The sequence below is a fragment of the Fusarium odoratissimum genome (assembly GCF_000260195.1).
Source record: "Fusarium odoratissimum NRRL 54006 unplaced genomic scaffold supercont1.6, whole genome shotgun sequence".
Taxonomy (NCBI): domain Eukaryota; kingdom Fungi; phylum Ascomycota; class Sordariomycetes; order Hypocreales; family Nectriaceae; genus Fusarium; species Fusarium odoratissimum.
In genome coordinates this window covers 623,988-647,935 of record NW_022158692.1, presented here as the reverse complement: position 1 = coordinate 647,935, position 23,948 = coordinate 623,988, and the positions used below count along the sequence as shown (strand labels likewise).

Here is a 23,948-nt window from a genome sequence, read left to right as displayed (position 1 = left end):
ACTGCCAGGTGTCTACAGCTGTCAGTCACAGATTTAGCAGTGTAAGTAATCAGCTCATAATATGCTAGTAAGCGACTCGAGATAACAGGTTCTTTCATCTTTCATAGAAGAATGATATTGCTGCTTTATTTATTATAACAGAGTCTTGGTTAGGCAGAGGTAAAGTCAAGCCCCGGACACTGTAGGCTTTCAGGCATTGGTGAAAGAGATACGAGGAATACACAATTCACTTCTGATTATGGCTTCACTAAGCTTCATTGGCCTCGACATCATGTATATTCTGTTTCTCACAAGTAATGCTACAAAGACTAGACCCGGAACTCCTTGGTTCGATCTTTCTTTCATCCTTTAGCAACCTATTTGAAGCGGAACAAGGCACAGTTCGAGACAATATTATGAGATTATAGTCTAGCTCTATAAGCAATACAGCCGAAGACCCCTCGACATCTTTGAGACCTGAGAAACATCGAATACAAAACAAACAATCCCATTGCCGTAAGATGCATCAGCTATAAAAAGCTGTCATTGCCAATAATTATACAGGGTATCTAAACCAGTCCAAAACGCCATGCCTCTTTACTCTATCTCGAATCAATCAACCCGTGATCTCTACATATCCACGAAAGGCGCAAACGATCCTCGTCCATTGAACCGATCATGATCCAGCGCAAACTCCCCCTTGTCGTTAGGATCCTCACTCGTGTCCATCAAATCGTCAATGTGTCGCTTCGTGTGTGTGGCGTTGGGGGGTACAGCTTGCTCCATAGCGACTTGTGAGCGCGCCCGTAAAATGTCCTCCCAGCACTGCAGCTTTCGCTTGATGTCCTCGTCGAAAGCGCAGCAAAATCGTTGGATGCTGATGAATTGAACTGCAGTTATCATGTCCTTTCCAAAGACTGCCATGATGTAGGCTGCAGCGATGGCGGCTGACCTGTCGTTGCCGGTCTCGCAGGTGATGAGAACTTTGCCGCGGCGGAATGAGCTTGGATCAACGAGGAGTTCGCCGTTCTTATTCCGACCCTTGGCTTGGCTGTGATACACGGATAGAAGATGGTCGTTGATCAGCCGAATAATGTCGGGGAACCAACTGATCAGCTTATCGTTGCCTTCCAGATCGACGTATTGGACCTCAATGTTGAGCGTCTTGGCAGCCTTCTCAACACTCATGAGCTTCACCCTCGCCATGCGCGCATCCCTCGCTACAGCAATCATAGTGATACCCTCCTCCTGCAGCCACTTGATATCCTTGGCGATGCTATTGGGACCAAGGTACAAAAAGTCCACTAGCTTCTGGGCGTCACGTCGCTGCTCGTAGGACCAATCTGCAGCGCGATCTGTCGCGATCTGCTGCATGTTTTGTGTGATGATCTTGACATCGTGGGCCGTCAGCTGACTCGAATCGACCTGTTCGTACGATGGGAGGAGGATGGGTGCAGCAGAGACTCCGCAATGTCCTGTCGGTGGGATGTGAATGAATGGCGGGCTGGGTGCTCGACGGACGTACGGTGCAGATGGCACAGCGTTGTTGGCGAAGGAGGGGTGAGGACCGCTCGACGACTCCATTGTGATTGTCGTGAAACACACGATCCGACAGTTTTTGTTGGTTCGTGACTGTAGAGACGGTTTTGGCTGTACTAGAGAGATTGTCTGCAGAGAAGCAATGAGGAGTTGAAGTTAAAGCTTGGAGCTAGAGATGTCAGCGTGAAAGAAAGTGGAGAGCCTCGCTCAGCTGAGATGCCCACTCTAAATAGGCTGCTGACAGGGGTCAGTGCCCTTGAATGACGACAAGTGGAGCAATCCGGGAGCCCTACGGTCCCTGAATTTCTAGATTCAGGAGAGAGGTTCGATTGGCTACAACTTGGACAAACAACCACAACCAGCAATTAAAGGAGATGATCTGACTCATAGGTCAAACGAAAAGTCAATTACGAGTGGAGGACAAAGGCTATTCAGAGGCTGCTGCCTGATATTGTAGGCTACCTTTTCAAAATTGGCGAATAAAGACCAGCTGCCTAAACGCTAAGGTGCATACACGCACTGCATGTCTCAGAAGCATCAGACAAACATGTTGCAAACACTCATATGAAACAAAGGCACGTGCGGAAATTTACCATGATATTTCATGTGCGCATTCTCTATTGTACAACTGTGGTGATACATTGTTCTAATGATAAAGTTACATCCAACCAATCTCTATACGTCCCAATCCAACGCCGTTCATATGCCATGTCATGTACTATACAATCATCCTGACGTCGGAGCAGCTGCCTTCCAGTCCAGCTCATCTCCAATTGGTGTATCATCCGACTCTTGTTCAAGATTCTTAAGATCTGTCTCTCCCAACTCCTCACGCGATGTTGTTGTCTTGCGCGCTTCCATTCTGTTTCGAGATCGGAAGCCCTTGAGGTCGGATTCTGTGAAATCAAGTCTCTCCAGTGTATCGATCAACTTTTCTTCGACGAGGGATCGGACGTGGAATGCTAGCTTTTGATCGCGGAACAAGCCGCTGAAACGGTAGGATAGCCAGATATACTGGTTGATAGCAGCGTGTAGTGATTCAAGTCGGTGAAGATACTCCATTGACGTGCCCTTGAACGTCTTGAAGTCGATCTCAAGGTTCTCCAGGGGTATTTCTTTGATTTTGAGAAGTCCGCCGTCTTCGCTGTTGGCGACGATCCTGGCGAGGGCTCGGAGAACAGGTACTGCGTTCTGAGCTCGTGCATTTATGGGCAAGTTGGTGAACAAAAGTCGATCATAGATCGTCAGAGGGATATCCTGGATGTGATCGGCAATCTCTAGCTTATCTGGAGAGATGTGGATTCTGTACTGCTTGCTCACAGACGCTAGCTCTCGAATGCGCATGAGGATAAACGATAGAGGTGTCCCCTTGGGGAAGTATGTTGAGAAGCGCTCGATAGCAGCAGCCGGGGGTGATATGTACGCAGCCTCGATGTCATCGACTTTGGCGCCAAAAGCTCGATGAACCGACCTGAGATCCTGGGTATCCATTGTTGTGACATAGCCAACCTTTGTCTCCTCCTCAACAGCAACGTCGGCATTTGTCCCAGCCTCGGCGGCGTTACGAACGGTTCGATATCGTCCAGCTCGACCGCCAATCTGCTTCAGCTCAGGGTACGTGAGCATTCTGTTATGACTTCCGTCAAATTTGGCGACTGCTTCGAGAATAACTCGTCGAATCTCCAAGTTCAGACCCATGCCGATAGCGTCACTGGCAACGATAAAGTCGTAATCGTTGTCGGGGTCGTTGAAGAGCGCTGCTTGCTGAACACGCACTTCAGGTGGTAAAGATCCGTAAATAATCGCACATCGTCGTCCAGTCTTCTTCTCGATCGTTCGTTTCAATGCGTGCAAGTTCAGACGACTGAATGCGACAATCGCATCTCCCTTTTCGAGACGACTGTAATCACCATCCAGGGCATCATTCATGGGCTCCAAAGGACTAAGGCGATCATATCGATGTACGATACACTTATCGCCGATACCTGCGCAAATACTCTGGATCAGACTCACAGTTCGCTCCTCACCACAAAGGTGAACCTCCTTCGCTTGAACACCCAACAGCGCAGTTGTCCAAGCGTTGCCACGGTCCGGATCAGCTAACATCTGAATCTCATCAATGACAGCAACATCAAACCGGTCATTGAAGGGAACCATCTCGACTGTACAACTCGTGAAGTACGTATCCGTATCTTCCGGCAAACGAACTTCCTCTCCCGTCAGCAGCGCGCACGGCAATCCCTTAGCCGTAAGTCTCTGATAAACCTCGTTTGCTAGCAAACGCAAAGGCCCTGCATAAACTCCTCGCTTCGAATTCTCCAACGCTTTCAAGGCTCTATACGTCTTTCCGGAATTCGTCGGTCCAACGTGAACATGGATCGTGCGCTGCATGGCTCTCGTCGCAGGGAACCACTCATAGGGGAACCGAAAGTCCAAAAGTCGCTTATGGCTCTCCTCCAAGCCCTTTGAGAAGCGCTGTCGAATGAGAAATGATTGGAAGGAGTACTGAATCTCATTTGTGAGACCCTTGATATCCTTCAAGATGAAAGCGTCGCGAAGATTCCAGAATAGGGGGTTCTTGACTCGGTCGGTGATATTTTGTTCGGCCATGTCGAATGCTGAGTCTAGCACGTTCATAAACATGGAGGCTTGCTGATGGAGTTCATCCTCCCCTACACCCGCAGCCGACACGGCTGATTTGCTAGTGTTTTTCATGACATCTTTAAATTTCATCAAAACAGTTGATCGGAACATTCCATGTCGACCACTTGACTTTTTGTCCATGCCGAATCTCATTCTTTTCGTATCATTTCTCTCATCAGTTTTGGTCACCTAAAATTGGTAAGTATTGTCTTCAAAAATAAGAAAATAGGAACATACTGGCTTCAGAGGAAGTTCAGGCTTCTTCTCTCCAGCCTTTTTCGCATCGACCTTGCTCGGTCCATGTTTCCTCTTAGCTGTTGCACCATGTAGCACTCTTGAAAGTCTTGGTGAGGTTGATATCGTCCTTCTCGTTACTGGAACAATAGGAGCTCGTAAAGCTCCAGCCCGGAGTAAAAAACTCATTATTAAAACAAAGAGAGTGAGCCAAACATGCTCCTCTTGAAAACGAAAAAAAAGAATCGTCAAATGACCGTGTCTTTGCACGATGGCGAATGCGACCGAGTCTTGCCATCATATGAAAACCCGTCTCAAAAAATTCCCATGAGACGGAGATTCGTTCCGCCGGCCTCCGCCTGTTCGCATGAGAGTGGGGAATGACGATGAGACGCCGCGACCAGAGTCGTCATTGTAGACTTGTTACTTGACTCTAACTTGACTTGACTTGGGTTAATTATCTTGGTTACCTTGCTTCCATTTCTTTCTTCAGCCTCGTCTTGTGGTTTCATTTTGAATCGCCTTCATCTTCAACACCACTCAATCACTTCATCAACACAGACGCAGACTCGCCCATCATGGCGTCGTCATCGACTCCTGCAACTCCCTTACTCTAGTCCGTCAATCATCATCAATATTGACAAACGTAGCTAACAATCTTCAGCTCCTGTATCGCGCACAATACCACGATCCTCTCAGAATGCACAACATCGGCCTCCTCCCAAACCTCATCCCTCGCCTCCCTCATCCTCCCCAAGATCGAGCACACAAACCCTCAAAAGCTCACCTACACCCACGGCCAACACCAAATCCACTATGTCTCCGAATCTCCATCTGAACATCGCGATTACCCTTCCGCAGGCGGTCTAACATTCCTCGTCATCGCCGACTCATCCCTCGGCCGTCGCGTACCATTCGGTTATCTCTTCGAAATCCGCAAGCGCTTCCTGCAGCAATTTCCCGAGAGCACTGACTTCTCCGACATGCCCAACTACGGCGCAGCATCGTTCAACTCGGAACTGAAGTCTCTTATGATCGAATACGGTACTACAAGCGGAGGTCGCGACGACGCTATCGGAAACGCCAAGCGCGAGATCGACGATGTTAGGGGGATTATGACCAAGAACATTGAGAGTCTTCTTGAGCGCGGCGAAAGGCTGGACTTGCTGGTTGACAAGACGGACCGTCTCGGTGGTAGCGCACGAGAGTTCCGCGTGCGCAGTCGTGGCCTCAAGCGCAAGATGTGGTGGAAGAACGTCAAACTCATGGCACTCTTGGCACTCGTAGTATTCCTCATCATCATGGCTATTGTGATCGCCGTCAAGAATGGGTCTGGTTAAGGTAGGGTTTGTGAGCGTGGAGCCATTCCTTTTAATTATTTCCTTCTCGTTTGAAACTGTGTATTTCCTAGGCGAACAGATGGGACGGACAACCCGGGCAAAAGGGTATAATTATGCAACAAAGTCCTCTTTTCAATCAAACTGATACCCCCATATCAATCCATCTCTCAACGTTGTCGTAATCGTGTAAAAGTGTCGTAAGCATCCACCGCTTCAAACTCTTGGCGTCTCATCTTTCGTCGCTGGGTATTCATCACCCAAATGTGTAAAATAAACCGTCGGTTTTGTCTCCGATCCTCCATTTATGGTCTCATAGCTTCGGTTTCCTTCTCTCACTTTCCTGATACACATATCCCAGCGTCACGGGACTAACAACCGATCCCGTAGCCAAAGAAGTTGGCGCTCTTCGGAACTTGTCTGTGAAAAATGCCGGATGTAGCGAAGAAGCGCAAGGAACAGGTTTCAGCGGCGGCGGTTGTGTCGCCGGAGGACAAGCAGCGCCCATTTCGATTATTTTTTATGGCGAACAAATGAAGACAGAGACTAAAATGACGATGAGTTATCACATTGTCTGGGTTTTGGGGGACGTAGTATTAAAGAGGCACGGTAGATATCTTACCTTGCGCCGAGGTCACTGTTGACCTTTCTCCACGTGCTTCGGTAATCACACCGATGACCTTAATTCTAGCGGCCGGAATGGAAGACTCGGAATTGATGATGACGGAAGAGCTCACCGTAGCGTGTCTCATGTAACAGGACCAATTGATAAGTCCGGGGAATCGGGGAGACATTTACCGAAGCGGGGAGCCCCGTATAACATCGAGATATGGCAAGCCTTCGTAATGAGAGGTGGGCTATTCATTCATTCGTTCGATACACTATAATAATGCAATAATACGTCATACGCACGCTCCCTATAACTAACCAATTCACAATCCCATTCCAACTCCAGCGCCTGTAGTCCAGCCATTCCCGTAAGAGGCACCTTAATCATCCGTGGATATACCTAAACAAAAGAAACTCCTTCATCCCCGCCATTGCTCCATTGGGTTCTCCCTCTCTTCTGCAGTCGCTGTGAACCTCGGTTGATAATCATCGTGGCTCCCGCGATGTCTTCTGTCTTGTACTCTGTCAACACCTGGCGTTGGCTGGTTTGAGAGAATTCTCTCTGCTTCACCGTCGCCTTCTTCAGCGTCTTTGCCGTCTCCAAAGACTTTGTCCACATTGCCATCTTTCTCAATTCGTTGCATCAGATCTTGGTCTCCAGGGAAGTAGACTCGTCGAATAGCTTGAACAACCAGATCAATGACGATGAGCACGATAAGCTCAAGCAACACGAGCGTCCACCATTGTAGTGTGCGACCAAAGTTGTCGATGAAAGCGTCGCGGACAATGTAAGGACCAAAACTCTTGGGTTTGATGCCTGATATGGCCAGCATCCACAAGAACCAGCCAGCGACAGATATCAGACAGCCACCAAAGGTAACGACAGTTTTGGTGTGTACTTCGAGGATCCTGCAAGAGTTAGTACAGCTCAACAATGCACATCGGAGAACTTACAAGAGCTTGATGTTGATGAAAATGACAGCAACAGTGAAACTAACCATGCCCATAGCAAAGATACTGGTATCCCGATCATAGAACGTCTTATCGTAAACGCACCAAGTAAAATACCAGATCACAAAACTCCCCGCAGCACCCATGAACATCCATGCAAAGTACTGCGAGAATCTGAATCCGAGGTTCCTCTGACCAAAAGTGTACAACTCTGGCACTTTCATCAATGTCTCTGCACGAAGGTCCTTCTCGAAAATACCGAGAAGAATAACAGGAAGTGACGTAAAGGCACTGTTAAAGACGGTCAAACTCCATGATTCGTACAGTGACGTGCCAGAGTATCCGTTGTAGCGCTGGTAATGAGCTTGTACGATGAAGAACAGAACTTCCTTCCAGAAAGTTGCAAGCACATACTTGCCGGTCCTCATATAGTTCCATCGGCCATGAACGAAGAGCAGCTTCTGAAGGAATCGGAATTGAGCAATTGAGTAGTCCGAAATTCGAGCGGCCTGCAAACCCTCGCGACCAGAAATACCAATGCCAACATGAGAAGCTTGGATCATACCGATATCATTCGCACCATCACCGATTGCCAGAGTCATGCTCTTGGGCACGTATCTTCGGATCGAGCGAACGAGGTTGGTCTTTTGTGAAGGGGAAGCTCGACAGCAAATGACAGAGTCAACACGTACAACAAGGTCATAGAACAGAAGAGACAGCTCATCATCTTCGTCGATCTTAGCGAGTGTCTGTCCATCGACAACCACGACAGAGTGCGGAACCATACCACGGCTAACATCATTGAGAGTCGCGGTAATCGTCTCCTTCAGTTCACCCAAAGTCGCATCGAGAACGTAAACCTCTGACCAAGGTTTACACACACGAGCAGAATGACCAATATTAATAGCCGTCTCTCGCTTGTCACCCGTAAGCATCCAGACTTTGATGTTGGCGCGACGCAACTTATCAATGGTGTCTGGGACTCCCTCCTGAAGCTTGTCTTCGATTGCTGTCGCTCCCGCAAGCTCGAACCTCTGCTCAATAAGCTCTCCAGCGGCTTCGATGCGTTCCTGGCGATCGACCAGGCTTGTCTCGGCTTCTCTGTACTTTGCTTTCCAAGTGCGATAAGAGTCCTCGTCAATGTAGCGGTAAGCGTACAGGAGAGTACGAAGACCTTCGCTGGCAAAGTCATCGACGTGTTGGAAGCACTTCTCAAACACGGCGCCTTCATTTGCAGCCATTGATTCGTCAATCTTACGCTCAGCATCGTCGAATGAGGGCATCTGGGCAAGACTCTGTCGAGGGCTCATCATTTCGGTTGAAGTGCGAGGTGATCGAGCAAGCTGCTGCGATAGGCGCTTCAGATCCGTTGAACGTCGTCCCAAGCTCAATCTGAGGCCTTCTCGGTTGGACGATTCGCCTCGGGAGAAACCAAAACTATTGCGAGGGCTTCCGTAGGGACTACCATAAGGACTGACGCTCTTTTGGGAGTTGATCCGCTGCAAAGCCTGGTCCTGCCGAGAAGCTCTTCGTTGACTTGACCGACGACCAATATTCCTTGCAGTTTCTTCAGCAAGGTTACTCAACTTCAGACGCTGCATGATGACATTGTCAGCACCCTTGCAAAAGACGCAAATACGTCCATCAGGCATGCGAATGATGATCGACATTCTCTTCCTCTTACTGCTGAACTCAATCACATCCAGCACCTGATACGTCTCGGTGTACAGAGAACCATCTGCGTCTCGGGCCTCCAACTTGATAGCTTGTGCAGGTCGATCAATGACCAGATATCCCAGATCTTTAGCAGCTTCAACAAGAGCAAGTTCATCAGGCGAAGCAGCTTGAAATGTGATGTCGCCATCATCGGTCTTCTCAGGGAGACAAGTGTGGCAAAGAGCAATACACAGCAAAAAGTGCTTTGCCTTTCGTGAGAAAGCAGTGTTCGGCTTCCTCTGAATGTAGTCCAGCAGATCTTCCGTCTTCATGTCGGCGTTCTCAGCTGTGTTGACAGTGGATTGCCAATGGCTTGCAGATCTTGTCGACATGGTTCGGATAGGTTCTGGTCGAGATCCGCTTCCACTTGTATCATCGTTTCCGTCGAAAGTCTTGACATGGCCTGTATTCTTTGCCGCAGAAAAGCTTGCCTTGCTTTTACCCTTTTTCGGTCGTTCCGACTCTTCAATTCGTCGGCGCATCTCCTCCTGGTCTCTCTGCACATCCATATCATGCAGACAAGCAACACCAGCGACCGACATTTTGCGAAAGCGCATGATGTTCTCCGTCAGAGTACCCGTCTTGTCAGAAAAGACATAGCTGACTTGACCCAGATTCTCGAGAATAGTAGTCGTGTTCGCAACCATGGGCGTATCAGATATCGGGTCATACATATCCGCATCCTGGAGCAAGTATAGCTGCCCGAGCTTGATGATCTCGAGACTGATATACAGCGACAAGGGGATCAGTGTGTTAAACATGATAATGAACCCAAAGAAGATTTCTTTAAAGGGGATGCTGCCATTATAGAAACCAGATCGCTTGATGTACCAAGCGAAATCTTCAGTTCGATCTCGCCACAGGTAGTAACCGATGGTTAGACCCATTGTGAGCATGAGAACGATGAAGATCTGGACCATAATCATCCTGTTGATAACTGATTGCATAGCGGGTTTCTTGGCGCGGACATTCTTGTTGGCGTTCATTCGAATCTTGCACTCCTCGCCTGTGTTCACAATGATACCGAGGGCCTCAGCCGTGTTACGGAGAGTGGATCCACGGTAAACGACATTGTTCATGGACAGTGGTAGAGTTTCGCCGTCGACAGTCACTCGACCATCGTAGCTGTAAAGGTCCAGGTTGGGATTCTCGGAGATGACAGTAGCTTGTGTCGCCCGTAGTCCTTCGAGAGTGTTGCATCGCTCGGCAAGTAAAGGACAAGCCTGTTTACTCTTGAGATTCGTCTCACCATCAAGAGCCATGGTGTCGATGTACGCGATGCCATTGGGTCCAGTGGCATGCAAAAGCACAATATCCGCAGGAACAGGATCATCTCGACGCAAACGAATGACGTCGCCAACACGAACATGCTGCCATTGAACCGAAGTCCAATCTCCCTTTCCACCCAATTTGGCAGTACCTGCGGTGCCTGACTCGAGATCATCAAGCATGTGCTCTTCACCACTCTCAGACACTTTTTCCTTTTTCCTCCTCATTTTCTCAGCGTGTCTCACGCGGCCTTTTTCCGCAGTTCGATCCGTCGAAACCCAAGCCTCACTTCGATTTTCCACACGATCAAGCCGATAGCGCCTATAATCGTCCCATCCTTCCTTGGCCATGCTGAATGCGACAAATACGCCCAGGGGTGCAATAGTGGTCCATCGTCCGACAGTACTCAGACCAGGAATCATCTGAATAGTACCAACAACGAGGAAATAAAAGTTTCCAAGCTTGCTGAACTGAAAGATGAGCTGTTTCGGGAAGAAATCGTAGATAGTGTAGCGACTTGATCGGATGAAATTGCTGCAGTATGGCTTTCCTGCACGCTCGTCGATAAGACCATTGGCACTTCGCTGCGGTGGATTGAGGGGAATATGGCGGCCATCCGGTAAAGGTTCGAGGGGTTTTTGGCGAAGAATTGTCTCGATAATGACCTTTTGGTGGAACTCTCCAAGCTGTCTTTTGGTGCGGTCTTTCCATGTTGGTTTTGCGCCAGGTCCAATTCTTCGCTGACGTCTTTCTCGAAGATATTTCTTAATATCGGCGCGCACTGAGGATTTGGTACCGTTTCCGCCGAACCCAAAACTTGTCTTGACTGGCGAAGTCAATTCCTTATCGGTTCGGTCCGCAGAATCGGGAGGTTGGTCAGTCGACAATTCCGTCCTCGAAGGAATCGGTCGCAATTCGTAAGGACCACTCGCTCGTGGACGAGAATCATCATCGGGTCGTCTAGTTCTGGACCTCGATCCAGATCTCACGTTTGTATCATCGGCTGAAGATCGTCGCGGATGATCATTGTTGGGGTCTGTGTAAGAGCGGCCTGTATTCCGTGGTCTCGAGAAATTGGTCGAAGTTCGAGGATATCGCTCATCAAGGGCAGCGAGATCACGAGCTATTTCACCATCGGTGTCATTTCTCGGTTGCGAAGGACGTCGCCCGCTATTATCGCTGGGGTACGGAGGAGCCATATTAAGGCCGTTGAATCGGCGGTAGCATCTGGAATAAACGTTCGAGCTGTGGAGTGGTCGTGGGGACGCGCCGGGTTTAGTTAGATTGGAGCGGTATTGAAACGAGATGATAACCTAGGAAAGGTTTCTGGTGCAATCCAGGAGAGAAGAAAGAAAACGAGAGAATAAGACGACTTGCGGAGGAGTTGGAGAATGTGGATGTTTTGTCAGAATTGAGTTATTAGGCTGGCTGGGCTGGGCAACGGGGATCGTATACAGCCCGAAGCGGCCTTTACTCCAAGCCAAGGATGGTTCTGTAAGCTACGCCTGCCATTCGTAATCCTTCAATCTCCGCATACAAAGCGTTATCGCCCACTAATTCACTATAGTTTCTGCTATCCTTCACTACCAATTCATCCCATGCGGATCTTCGGAATCTCGTCGTGTCTTGATGCTCCCCTCACGAATTACACTTTGCAAGCATGACGAGGTGTATTGAGGCGCAGCATGTACTTATCATCACTTGGAATACTCGCAGCCCCGCGGGTACCGTAACAGACTTTGCGTCGTACAAGCTCGCCCTGATTGGCACCGTTAATTCCAGCCAAGTCGCTAACTCGTAGCTTAAATCAAGCCATCTAATCTGGCGACAAAATAAGCTCATGCATTGAGTCCGTTTCATCTAAAAACACTGGGGATTGAAGACCTGGGGAAATAACACTGAGTGACGGATTGAAGCAGACCCCAGATTAGTCTATTCTTGTCTTTAAAGGCTGACCAACACTTAACACACGTGCAATCCAAGTCCAATCATAGCTCACTGCGCCTCGAAATATACGCAGCTTAATGCGCAGCCGTCTGAAGGCAGTGAGGAGAAGATAAAACGGGTGGGCATCAAGACTCGAAGGTTTGAGTACTCGAGGATACGCGGCTCAGCCCTGGTGGTACAAATCTCTTACACGGTCCGTTGCTACTCGCACATCTTCCGAGTGAGCCGAGTCACGACCTGGGTTATAAGACAGTGACCAACCTTTAATCCATCCATCTTGGCACCTCATTAATATGGGACATGCTCTGGCTAATCAATGTGGTAATTATAAGACGATCTAGTACACTGCTTATTTATATACAAGTCCTCCTCCCGTGAATCACATCTGCATCTGTCTTGTCCAACTTGCCAGATACTCAGCCATGCTGATCTCTGTACCTCTACCCATCACGGTCCCCTCCGAGTCCGTTCATGTCACCCAAGACTGCGCCTTGTAACATTCTCTCACAACGATCCTACCTCCGAGTCATCCGTCCCTGGAATTTACAACTGACACAGCCTGCCACAACGCGCCTCAAGCTTCGTCACGCAATCACACAACTCAGTCACACAGGCAAACTCAGAATGAACATAACCCCATTTTATTCAGCAATTCCACCCTATAAAAATACCCATGCCTTCGTGTCCAACTGTAGGCTTCCCTTAAAGTACACGTCTCAGTTGACGCCTACCGAGGACAGCAATCCAGCTGCTCATAAACTCCAATGTGCCTTAAAGCACAAAACAGACAAATAAAAATATCCCAAAGCCCACCATTAGAATAATAAACCCAACAAAAGCCGCCGGGGCTTCTCCCCAACTTTCGACGTGATACAAAGAAAACAAGCTATCGAAATATTAAACAGCATCATCTGTGCTTTTACAGAGACAATGTGTATGCAGATTAAGTCCAAGACAGCGTGCGGTGGTCAGGCAACGCTGCTCAAGGAAAATGAAGCCGAATGACAGAGTCAGTCGGTTGGAAAGTGTTGAACAAGACCACCCAAGAAATAAACAAGTCGCGGTAAAAGATTTAAAATGAAAGTACTTCAACGCGGGAAAGAGTTATACGATCGCTGTGTTGTGCCCGACATACATGACCGATGTCAAAGAAGTGTATCGTCATGCAAGTTCATTCATGGCCGTAGTGGGGAGAATCGACCAAACTGACACCATCGGTATCGAAACTAGTTTGGTAGAATTGAGAAGATGGCAAGGAAAGTCGCCTATATGAAGCTGGCGGAAAACAAGAAAAGGAAATCCCAATGGTATAATTTGCCCAAACGCCCTGGTATGATTTACATACTATAAAACACCACCAACACCTATACCCGCCCTATACTCTTTTAGTTTCCTTGATGAGCTTGGGGCATTGCCTCGGGAGATAGGCTTGAGGGGTCAACTGCGTCAAATTGCACGAGCTGATCCATGTCGAGGTCTGCTTGTTGGTGTTGCACGAAACCAGGCGAGGTTGTGTGCATGGGCAGGTTGATGGTGTGCTTAGAGTACATCTCATTCAGGCTCGCTCCATCCTCCGAAACAGCACAAGATCCGTCGTTCATGGGATACAAATCAGCTGAGCCAGGGCGGCCCATCATTGACATGGGAGGTGACTGCTCCAGAATGGAAGGCTCGCCAGGGCTGTTGAATGGGAGAGGAGAAACAGAAGTGGGAACACCTGTGTCGGGGTTAACCATCGGTGACAGGAAACCATTGCTATAAGGTGTGTTGTAGCTCGACTGAGGAACCTCGGGACCGGGGGGGAAGAAGCCTGGGCTGGGAGGAAACTCGGCAGGAGAAGCAGTGGTGGCAGACATGGGGTATTGACGCATGTCGAGGCCGAATCCTGCCTGTGTATCAATGCGCAGATTAGGAGCCATATTGTTTCCGGGAGGCTGAGGAATAGGCGCAAAGATGTGAGGGTTGTGCTGGGGAGGAGGCATCTCTCCAGGAGGTTGGATGTAGAAGGAAGGCATCGGCTGGTTCTGGAACATGGCGAAATCAACAGGTCCAGGAACTGATCGCGAACGTTGACGCTTGTGGCCAGGTCCAGGACGCATGCCAGAGTGCATCTGGTGAATACCCCACTGCTCCTGGTACATGCCGACATGAGGTTGAAAGCTGGGCTGAGATGAAGGTCGGGCGGTCGGGGAGACAGGAGCCGAGACGGAGAGGACGTGAGGGTCGTTGTAGGGGTGAGGGTTGTGACGGTTCATGAAAGACTCAAGCGAGACCAGCTTGGCGAGCTGGCCACTGAGCACCTTGGGGTTTCCACCGAGGTGGTGAACCAAACACTGGGTAGCTTGAAGATCCTCTGTGAAATCACCACACTGAAAGAATCCGTTGGTGGTGGGAGATGAGTCCATGAAAAAGTTCGGGGGCCTGTTCAACTCAATGACAATCCCTCCAAGCTTGGTTGGGTCTCCTTCGCCATTCTCGAGGAAGATGTTCTTGATGGAGGAGAAGGGGTACTCGATCTTGTAGCCGGCCTGCTCGTTGTTGATGTAGTAGGTCATGGTGCACTTGTCGGGTGAGTAGAAAATGATGAGATCCATCGTGTTTTGTCCAACTCGAGTCCATTTTCCAATGCTGAGGGATCGGCAGGTAAGATGATGAATCACTGCTGTTCAGTTAATACACCGTTTTACGTGACGGGTCGAAATACTCACAAACTTTACCCTGACCTCCCTGGTCGCCACCGAGCATCATGTTACCATGACCAAAGGGTAGCAGTCCAGTGCGGCCGAGATAACTTCCGCCGAGACCCTTGCCAGATTCCATAGCCTGCATAGCGAGATAAGCTCGCATTGACTCGGGAATCGAGTCAATGTCTTCACCAGTCTCCAGACTCTTCTTGGCCAACAGCTTGATCTTAGCTCGTCTGCTGCTGTCAGCGAAATTCTACAAGTCTCCATCCTGTCACATACCTGTTCTGGAACCAAATCTGAACAGACCTTTCGGTCATGTTGATTTCCTCGGCAATTCTCTCACGGACGGTGGCTGTGGGCGTGGGGTTGTTGTTGAATTCCATCTCCAATGTCGTCAATTGATCTTGTGTAGCACGCTGTCGCTTCTGGTTCTTTTGCTGTTGAGTGAGAGTACTCTTGCGGGGAGGTCGTCGTGAAGCATTGTTGGCGGCTGAGGCAGAGGGGGATGGTGTCTCTTTTTTCATGGAGGCTGAGACAGGGGTCGGGACAGATGGTGAAGATGTTGAGTTGGGTGTGGTGACCTCGGGGACATTGCCCAAGGCCATGGGGTGTTCAATCTCCGTGGCCATTGCTAAAAAGTAGATCGCGAGATGCGATCACTAGATGCAGGTTGAAATTATAAAATAAAATGAAACTGGTCGAAATCGGATGCTGTGAAGCGGTTGTCGTCGATTACACTTGATGCAGACGCGTTCAAGTGAGCTGGAGTATCAGACAGAAAAGACGGCGATGCCAAAATCGACGAGTCGGTAAAGGAGCGTAGTGAATGACGGTTAATTCGGTAGTCAGTTCAAATAAAGAGTGTATTCCTTGATCTGCAGAACAGAAAAAGGAGGTAAGAATAAAGTATCGTGATGGCGGATGTGCCGGTCTCGAACGGTTTTGGGCGTTTTAAAAACGTTGTGGACGTGGAAACGATCCTGGTGTAAGAGCTGTTTGAGCTTGGTAGAGCCTAAAGAAAGGAACGGACCCGGAAAGAGTGACGGGAACCGAAGATTGGCTTGAAGATTGAATAATTCAAGAGAGTGACTTAAGGAAAGAAAAGAATGAACAAAAAGACGAGGGAGAAGAAGCGGAAGAAGCGGTCACAAGGAGTGTGGACTGGCGATGCAAGATGGAAAAGAGAAACGGACGGGGCACGGGGACGGGGATGGGGGGAAGTCTTCAAAGGAGAAGAGCCGTTGCCGGCAGAGTCTAGAGGCCTACCTGTCTGTACCTAGTGGCTAATCCTGCACCTCTTGCTGCCGTCCCCTCCACGGGCGGGCACCTCGATCGGAGAAAAGGTACAGGACTCAGACCAAGGTACCACCACTAGCAGGTAGTGTGGGGACACGGCGCGGTGCTAAAACGCTCAGAAACTAGGAAAAGGGAAAAAGGATGGAACCTCGACTCAATGTACCCTGGCGTTAAAGACAGAGGTGCGGGTACCTGAGCAGTGGCTTGACAGAGTTACCTAGCCCCAGGCACCTCCGTCTCCTGACTGGGCGGTCGTGATGCGCTTCGGTGGAGGGTAGACAGCAGCTTAACGCGCCAAGGGGCAGCGACGGGACCGTTACAAACCACAGCGCCGCCGTGTTTGGTCTGCAGTTGGTGAGGGCGACAGGGGGCTGATGCATTGCAGCCCTGAAGTCGCCCGAGCCCAGCAATGGATCCCAAGCCTAGCCAGTCATCGTCTCTCTCTTTTTACCCCCTGGTCCCGCTGCCCCCAAAGTCAGCCAGTCCGACTCTTCTCAACTCGAGAGTATCCTTCAAGAACGAAGGCCTCAAACACGTTACGCCCCGACGCCAGCATGTGCCCAAGTTAGCACAAACTAACCAAAATTTGCGAGATCAGCTAGCAATAGCTTGTCGTGTCGCCACAAAAGGTAACTCACAATTGACCTCCTTTTCAGCCTTGTCTCTTGGTTCGACAATTGAAGTCAGCAGCGTAACCTCCAGATAAGGAATTTGTCTCGTCCTTGTTCGTCCATCACATCAGATTCTCAGCATTGGACAGGCCCTTCCTTGTGGAAAAAGCCAACCGTGTCACATCCAGCCCGCACAATGTGTACGAGGGAGGGGCCTGCAAAGCAGGCCATAGCGGGCCAAAACTGCACGAAGACTCTGCCAACAAACCACTGACGAGTGGCTGACGAGAACCACTGGCGTGCACACCCACTCAAGCCGTGCTTGGAGTCCACATCCGACACCACCACAAACATCCCAGCTCCCCAACGCACAGAACAAAGACATCCACCCATTTGTCCATCCATCCAGCGGTCGTGACCGGTTCGATTTCTCTTCGTATCAATTGTCTCTTGGCCCAGACTTGTCCGGACTTCGGTCCGTCAGATAGTTCCAAGATATGCTAAATCAGTGCCGTCCCTGGATTGGGTGACATCCAACCATGAGCCTGAAGGAATAGACATACCACAATTGGCAAGTGTGAAAGTTCAGAGGCCGGGTAGAACTTGTGGTTCAAACCCTGGATCAGCATCCAGGGGCCCCGCGAGACTGCCGCTGTTGGGGAAGAATTAGCTCTGGGTGGTCGGCATCTTTACCTGTGCGTCGTTCTTTGTGCTTCAGCTTCCATGACGTGTGATCAATTGTCAATCATAAACCTCTAATTACTTTTGCTTCTCTTGAGTTCATCTTGTTTTTGCCATGTCACATTGGCTTCGCTACTCTGAGTCTGTGTCAAGTTCGATCCGTCTGACACTGGCACTGGCATCGTGAGAGACGATCGGCGTTCTCGTCCCAGACATCAGACCAGGGTATCCATCATGCAACAAAGAATTCAATGTGGCTGACGGCTGCAGTAAACGGACGGATACACCAAAAAGTCACGGCCAAGACCAGGCGCAAGGACGCGGCGAGGACTTGAATAAACGCACAGTTTGAATGGTCGGAAGTACGGGAGTGGAGTTGAAGCGTCAATGAGAGTTTGTCTATTCCTCAGTTGGGTAGTATCGGTAGGGCACGGTACCTGCATCAGGGGTAAGGTCCTTGCTGAGGTGGGCTCTTTGGGTGAAGTTGTGCAGAGATGAAGCTTTTCATAGACGTGCGTTGTGCAGATATGCAGAATCCATTGGATCATTCCTCTATGCACACTAATGCAAGGTACGCGCCAATAAAAATAGTGGGTTCGTTTTAGGGGACGACAGGTAAACGGCCCCCAAGACGGAGCGGTAAAAGGGTTCTGTGCCCTCCATAACTTGACTCCTTATTGGCCGCCATTTCTGACGTTAGCTCTTCCTGCCAAAACAGGCAACCCAGAAACGGTCCGGTCTTACCCCATCGAACAGTTGTCTGACGAGGAGGGAAGGCGTCACCAGATAGCTTCAGCTGGCGCCACACTTCTTTTTGACCATCTCGATTCTAGTTTTACATGACGTTATCAAATCATGTTGCTCTATTCAATACCGAGATTGATATTGGTCAAGTCAGCTCGAATCAGACCGGACGAACCTGTTTGTCAAGGTTACAGGAACCAATACGACATGACGCGCTTGATGGTCGGACTTGTCATGATGGATGCTGATCATCAGACCCGCAACATGACAGCCGGAAGACTCAGCCAGCCAGACAAATGTCAAGCTCCCGAGCCATCGGTTTATCATCCCGCAAGATTTCGAACTGGCCCAATGACTGCATGCTGACTGGTAACAGGCAATTGACGTCTCGAACAGGCCCCTGCTGTTGGTCTGTCTTGTTAGTCCTAACGTTCTTCAAGTCCCGAATCCTGTCCTCTCGATGTGAATATCCCAAACTTTTACTGAAAGGAGACGCATGAGCAATGCGAAGATCAAACATATGGCACGTGTTCCCACCCTTCCCTCGGTTGCGAATAGCAAATCCATAACTTCAGGAGATTTCTGTGTCTTCAGCCACGTATCTCAACCTCGCACCTTCAAACCGCCCTGATACTGTACTACATCTGACGTAATGTCTTCAGTTAGCGAAGGGTACCGGTACGTATGACTGTCGCCGAAAATCCGTGCCGTCAGTCCAGTCTTGGGAGGCCAGAATTGACTCGGGACTTCAGCAATGTCATCCGGTACTCCATTATGCGGGTACGGGCAGTATGGATTCCCTTCAATTACCCGATAATACTCTATTCCCAATGGTTTTCACTTATGTCGCACTTCTTTGGGGGTTTTCTATCGGTTTTCAGCACTATCTTTAGAGAAGATGGGATATCTTTCCCTGATGCTGGCAAATTGTGGTTGCATTTGTTGAATGGTAAGTGGCACAGCCAATTGACTCTTCCCTTGATCCACAATTGGTTTCGAGAGTTCGAGAAACACAACCCATGGTTTTGGATCATTGCTTCTTTTCGTTATTCAGTTATGAAAATTGTTAGAACAATTGCATCTCCAATTCCCATCAAGATGCCGATTTATGCTAGTCAGCCTCGCCAGTCACATCGTTAATCCTGACTCATCCTTCTTCAACAATCTCGTCAGATCTGCTGGCTCCACGTTCCGACAACTCCCATGTCGACAATTGCAGGGGTGATCCAAAAAGGGGAACACGATGACATTCTCTGCGGAATCTTTGGATCCATTAGTTCTTTTCAGAGAACATTTTTACAAAGCAAGCTACAATACAGTTTTCGAAGTCAGGTTTATCGTCATACACTCTGTCTTTCGTTTCAGAAATAAACCTCCGCTATCATCGGTAGCTTCAAGTATGACACGGATTTCCTGAATTGTACTCGTACCTGCATCAAAGGATCCAGCGAAGGATCGTACCACAGCAATGCCACCACGCCACGGCATGTCTCGTCGGCGTGAAAGACTTGCATGTTCGGGATCTGTTGTGAGAGGTGTGTATGCTGAGGCCCTGTTCTTGCAGTAGTTCAATCCATCGTCATCTGGTGGGCCACAACACGGCTTACTGTGTGATCTTCTCTCTTGACCCCTTTTCTCGTGGTTCTCTTGTGCGAAACACTTGCGATCGACGCTTGTTCAAGCAAAATCAGCCTGACGTTGGGGCCAAAAGTCGGTCGCGCCTTGGCAACTTTAGCGTCTACCAGATTATTCCGACTTAGCTAACAATGAATAGGGTATTGAAGGGAAGCAGAATGAAACTATTCAGAGACTACCGGCTTCAGCGATGAACGGTCCTACGGCCACCGCCATCTGGCTCTGATCTTTGCAACCATAACAAAGCCTCAACGGTTGTGGCTGTGATACGAAAAGTCTCGCCCTTACTACGGTAAGCATGAAGCATTGACACACACAACATCCTTTGATGGACGACAGGAAAATGGTGCTTCAGAGACACTGATTCTCTTCTTTTGCCGGATCCGAGTCTTTTCCCGGGCGCGTCCGGAGTGACATAAAAGATCCGACATGATAGATCAGAAAACACGAGATGCATGTTGAATTGTTTTCTTCGTCAGCTTGGTACTTACCAGTTTTGGCACCGCTACCCCTGACTTAGACCCCTGGAGGTGCATCTGGGGCATGGTACCTTGCAGGATCAGCATGATACAGAGCCAACCAGCGTTGAGCCATGTCTCCGCCAGTGGCCACATGCCATTGGGTCCACCAGTGTTGGAGTTTTACCTCACCCGATCAAGTCTAGGGGGTCAATCGCCCTAAACTCGCTCTCTTTTTCTTTGAGCTCTGGGCTTTTCGGGGTTTGATTCGAGGCAATTGTGTTCACCAAGTAAAGCTGGGAGCATGCAGCCATGAGACTCGCAGTCGGTGCCCACTGAATTGTGCTTGCATAAATGTCGGAATATCACACGAGAGCTTGTGGTTGGTGGATTTGCTTTTGACAGCAACACCGCGAAGTAGCTTGAGGATTCTTGACGAACAATTGAGCCAATTGCACCACGAAAGAACCATTGCTATATTTATTCGTCTCACATCATCACCAGAGACTTTTGCTCTCATACTCCCAGCTTCTCAGGTCAGAAAGCACAGACAAGAATGAGCACCGTTCGACAAACCCTACTGTCGATCGAGTTTGGCCGACCCATGGCCGCAGTCAAACTGACTTATCAATCCTCTGACCAAATCCGAAAAGTCCAACCGACAACCTGCATGACGAATCACAAATCCTACCAATGGCGGCAAAGTTCATACTGGAGACGATATGCATATGCATCCATGGCGGGGATGGCAGCGCGTCGAGCGCGTTTGTTGACCACTTGATTGCAGTCCTCACCATCTGTTGCAGAGTTGGCATGCACCACTCAGGAGATATCTCCCTTCAGAGCATCCCTAGATCCTAAGAATAACTTGTCCAGACATGGCATGACAATGATACGAATTCTCAGACGCTGTTGGTAACATGACAAGCTTGGCGGCTCATGCTAACTAACCGGTATGGGACTCTCAGCATCATGCCCTTCAGCTGCACCGCTTTGAAGGACAGCTGAAGCCCCGGCTGAGCACGTTCACGTTTCTACCTAGCAAGACGCGCTGAAACGTGAGTCGCTCCCCTGTTTGGTCAACATGCGCCAAACAAGGGTTGTGGGACGGACCAGACTAACAAAATGGGGCGTCTGAGATCTTTGACGTCGTCTATCATGGCATGGCTTTTCTCAATGGATTCACTATTGACTCAACCGCAGTCTCAATCTGGCTTAACCAACATCACCGGTGGACCCTTGGACCCGGGGTCGCTTCTTTCCGGCCTCACTTGGTCTCTGACCCCGTTTAATCGATCGCCAACTCCATGAGTCGAGTCACGTCAATTCAAGCGGTCCATTTAAGATAGGGGACAAGTTTATTTACCAACAACAAGCTATGACATATTAGTCGACGCCCGCGACTTTTGGAAGAATCTCAGAATCTCTCCCTTGCATATGCTACGACACCGCCCAAGACCACCAAGCTATCTACAGAGCTATTGAGCATGTCACCGAGGTGTTGAGTCCGGTGATCTGGATGTCACGATCCATGCCGATCTACAAAAACTTTACCATAACAGCACAAGGTTGAGCGGGTTACCTGATGCCACGATGCGTTGCATATTGTCTAAATTGGGAGGTGTCTGTGCTGGAAAGACATGTGGGACCGAGACTGCAACACGCTTTGACTTTCCAACTCAGTGTTACCACTGTCAGTAGGTTTGTACAGATTATAATGAACCGAGGCGTGTCTGAACTTCGGGTTACCAATATCATGGTGCTTGTCGAATGCCATGAGACTTGGGTCTCATACATACCAGCCAAAGGGTCTCGCCAGCATTGGATATGTACTACGTAAGACCCAGTCCGTGGATCACGATCTGAGTTGTACGATGTGACTATGGTGCAACGGCACGGTAAGCGAGCCGTGCTATGTCGATGCCTTGACGGCCGCAGAGGACTCGGCATATAGATCAAGGTTAGCTATCGTGCCACTCGTGGGGGTATCAGCTTTGGCAGGTATTCAGACTGGCAGTCAGCGTGGTGTATGGGCATCATTGAACAGGTATGAGAGGACTAGAGTCCATCATGCTCTGGAAACGACGCGCCAATCGTTCTTTTCAGGAATCATTTCGTCTTGAAGAGATTCACATGTTGCCTATTCCAGTTCAGAGATCCCTCATCACCTCCTCCACAGCCCTGGCCGCCATTCTCTTCCTCTGCTCCTCTCCCATCCCCTCGCCGGCTTCCCTTACAGCTTGGAGTTTTCTCATCATCTTCTCGATCTTGGCGATCTCGTCCTCATCCAGGTCCTCTAACCCAATTCCCCCAGAAGCACCCTCCTTGCTAGTCTCCGCCTTGCTGGATTCTGAGGGTTCTTCAACATCCTGGCTGGACTCCCATATGGCGCGTCGTAGACCTTCAAAATCTGTTTTGTCAAAGCCAAATCCCATCTTTTGGGGATCTAATTCTTTGTCGTCTTCGTCTGCTTTGGCTGAGCTGGTTTCAAAGTCGCCGAACTCGGAATCTGAGAGTGGTGCTTCAATTTGAGACCAGTCATTTGCTTCGAGGGCTTCCTTTACTCGTGCAACACCAGTTTTTTCTGTTCCTCGTTAGTGACTTTCTGTGAGCGATAGACTCAACATACCGCCAAATTCGTCACGACCAGTATCGCCTTTTCCACCAAGAGACACAAACTCCAATCCAGCCTCTGCGCAGATCTCATCCCATTCTTCTTCATTCCCATCTCCGCCCACGCCGATAGCTAGTCCTACGCCATCCCACTCCCACCCTCCTAGTCCCTTCTTCAGGACTTTGCCGATGTGCTCTACTAGTTCCTTTGCCGGGTGATCCTTTGACGATGAAATCGGACCTGCGGTGAAGACTACTACTACACCTCCTAACACGGCGAGCACTTCGGCGGCTTCGGGAGAGAGAAATGACTCTGACCATTCAGAAGGTGAGGCGATGAGATCAAGCCAGATGGGAACTGTGGTGGAATAGTATGGTGTTTTGAGAGCGAGGCTATGAGTTGTGCCTGCGATGCCGAGGGAGGGATCTGGTGATTCTGGGGCTGATCCTGTGAGGTCTGTGATGTGTGAGTAAACGTGCTTTTCGTGAACAATCCCAGTGCATATTTCGTAGATATGACCACTAGTACATCTAGATAAAGTGAGCTCACCTTTGACCAACTTTGACAAAACTGCTGTCTCATTCTCAAGGGCCACAGCCAGTATTCTTCTTGAGCTGGAACTCATCTCCGCTTCAGTCATCGTGGCGGCTGTAGATTCAAGTCTCTATCCTGATTTTGTGAAATAAAATGCGATGAATGCCAAAAGAGAGAGTGACTGCAGTATAAGTCGGCTTGAACTTGATGAATGAGATTGGTAAGGGATGTGTAGATGATGAGTGAGCGACATTGGTGGGGTGGAGGGGCCGATAAGATAAGAAAAGAGCTACCCTGGACCATTACTCGAAATATCGAATTCGCCAGTAGCGTATCTAATTATGAGCTGAGGGAATCAATTTGGCTCTCGGATATTCAGATCTTGTATTATGAGGCCTTTTGGCACTTCTCTCTCGCCTGCCGGCCCTTAAACTTCGTGGTGTCGTCTCAGGGGTGACTCATTT

At 49.3% G+C, this 23,948-nt stretch overlaps 7 protein-coding genes across 7 annotated transcripts; 2 read left to right on the top strand and 5 right to left on the bottom strand.

The window, feature by feature from the left end:
* Positions 1-376: 376 nt before the first annotated feature.
* On the bottom strand, positions 377-1,731 carry FOIG_04849 (uncharacterized protein). Its single transcript, XM_031203175.1, has one exon. It carries the CDS (start codon positions 1,561-1,563, stop codon positions 610-612), a length of 954 nt encoding a protein of 317 aa, XP_031066754.1. The 5' UTR covers positions 1,564-1,731; the 3' UTR covers positions 377-609.
* Positions 1,732-2,094: 363 nt separating this feature from the next.
* FOIG_04848 (uncharacterized protein) lies at positions 2,095-4,695 on the bottom strand. Its single transcript, XM_031203174.1, has 2 exons — positions 4,399-4,695; positions 2,095-4,350 (listed from the first exon to the last, which is right to left on the bottom strand). The coding sequence occupies exons 1-2, from the start codon at positions 4,582-4,584 to the stop codon at positions 2,245-2,247; spliced, it is 2,292 nt and encodes a 763-aa protein (XP_031066753.1). The 5' UTR covers positions 4,585-4,695; the 3' UTR covers positions 2,095-2,244.
* Positions 4,696-4,753: 58 nt separating this feature from the next.
* FOIG_04847 (vesicle-associated membrane protein 7) lies at positions 4,754-6,370 on the top strand. The gene is made up of 2 exons (XM_031203173.1): positions 4,754-5,011; positions 5,060-6,370. Exons 1-2 carry the CDS (start codon positions 4,974-4,976, stop codon positions 5,733-5,735), a joined length of 714 nt encoding a protein of 237 aa, XP_031066752.1. The 5' UTR covers positions 4,754-4,973; the 3' UTR covers positions 5,736-6,370.
* A 190-nt stretch (positions 6,371-6,560) lies between these two features.
* Positions 6,561-11,831, bottom strand: FOIG_04846 (phospholipid-translocating ATPase). The gene is made up of 2 exons (XM_031203172.1): positions 7,296-11,831; positions 6,561-7,250 (listed from the first exon to the last, which is right to left on the bottom strand). Exons 1-2 carry the CDS (start codon positions 11,474-11,476, stop codon positions 6,761-6,763), a joined length of 4,671 nt encoding a protein of 1,556 aa, XP_031066751.1. The 5' UTR covers positions 11,477-11,831; the 3' UTR covers positions 6,561-6,760.
* Positions 11,832-12,147: 316 nt separating this feature from the next.
* On the bottom strand, positions 12,148-16,158 carry FOIG_04844 (uncharacterized protein). The gene is made up of 3 exons (XM_031203170.1): positions 15,191-16,158; positions 14,933-15,144; positions 12,148-14,883 (listed from the first exon to the last, which is right to left on the bottom strand). The coding sequence occupies exons 1-3, from the start codon at positions 15,538-15,540 to the stop codon at positions 13,610-13,612; spliced, it is 1,836 nt and encodes a 611-aa protein (XP_031066749.1). The 5' UTR covers positions 15,541-16,158; the 3' UTR covers positions 12,148-13,609.
* FOIG_04845 (uncharacterized protein) lies at positions 12,526-15,662 on the top strand. The gene has a single exon (XM_031203171.1). The coding sequence runs from the start codon at positions 12,696-12,698 to the stop codon at positions 13,017-13,019; it is 324 nt and encodes a 107-aa protein (XP_031066750.1). The 5' UTR covers positions 12,526-12,695; the 3' UTR covers positions 13,020-15,662.
* A 2,229-nt stretch (positions 16,159-18,387) lies between the features above and the next one.
* FOIG_04843 (uncharacterized protein) lies at positions 18,388-23,717 on the bottom strand. Its single transcript, XM_031203169.1, has 3 exons — positions 23,500-23,717; positions 22,966-23,406; positions 18,388-22,920 (listed from the first exon to the last, which is right to left on the bottom strand). Exons 1-3 carry the CDS (start codon positions 23,588-23,590, stop codon positions 22,487-22,489), a joined length of 966 nt encoding a protein of 321 aa, XP_031066748.1. The 5' UTR covers positions 23,591-23,717; the 3' UTR covers positions 18,388-22,486.
* Positions 23,718-23,948: the final 231 nt, after the last annotated feature.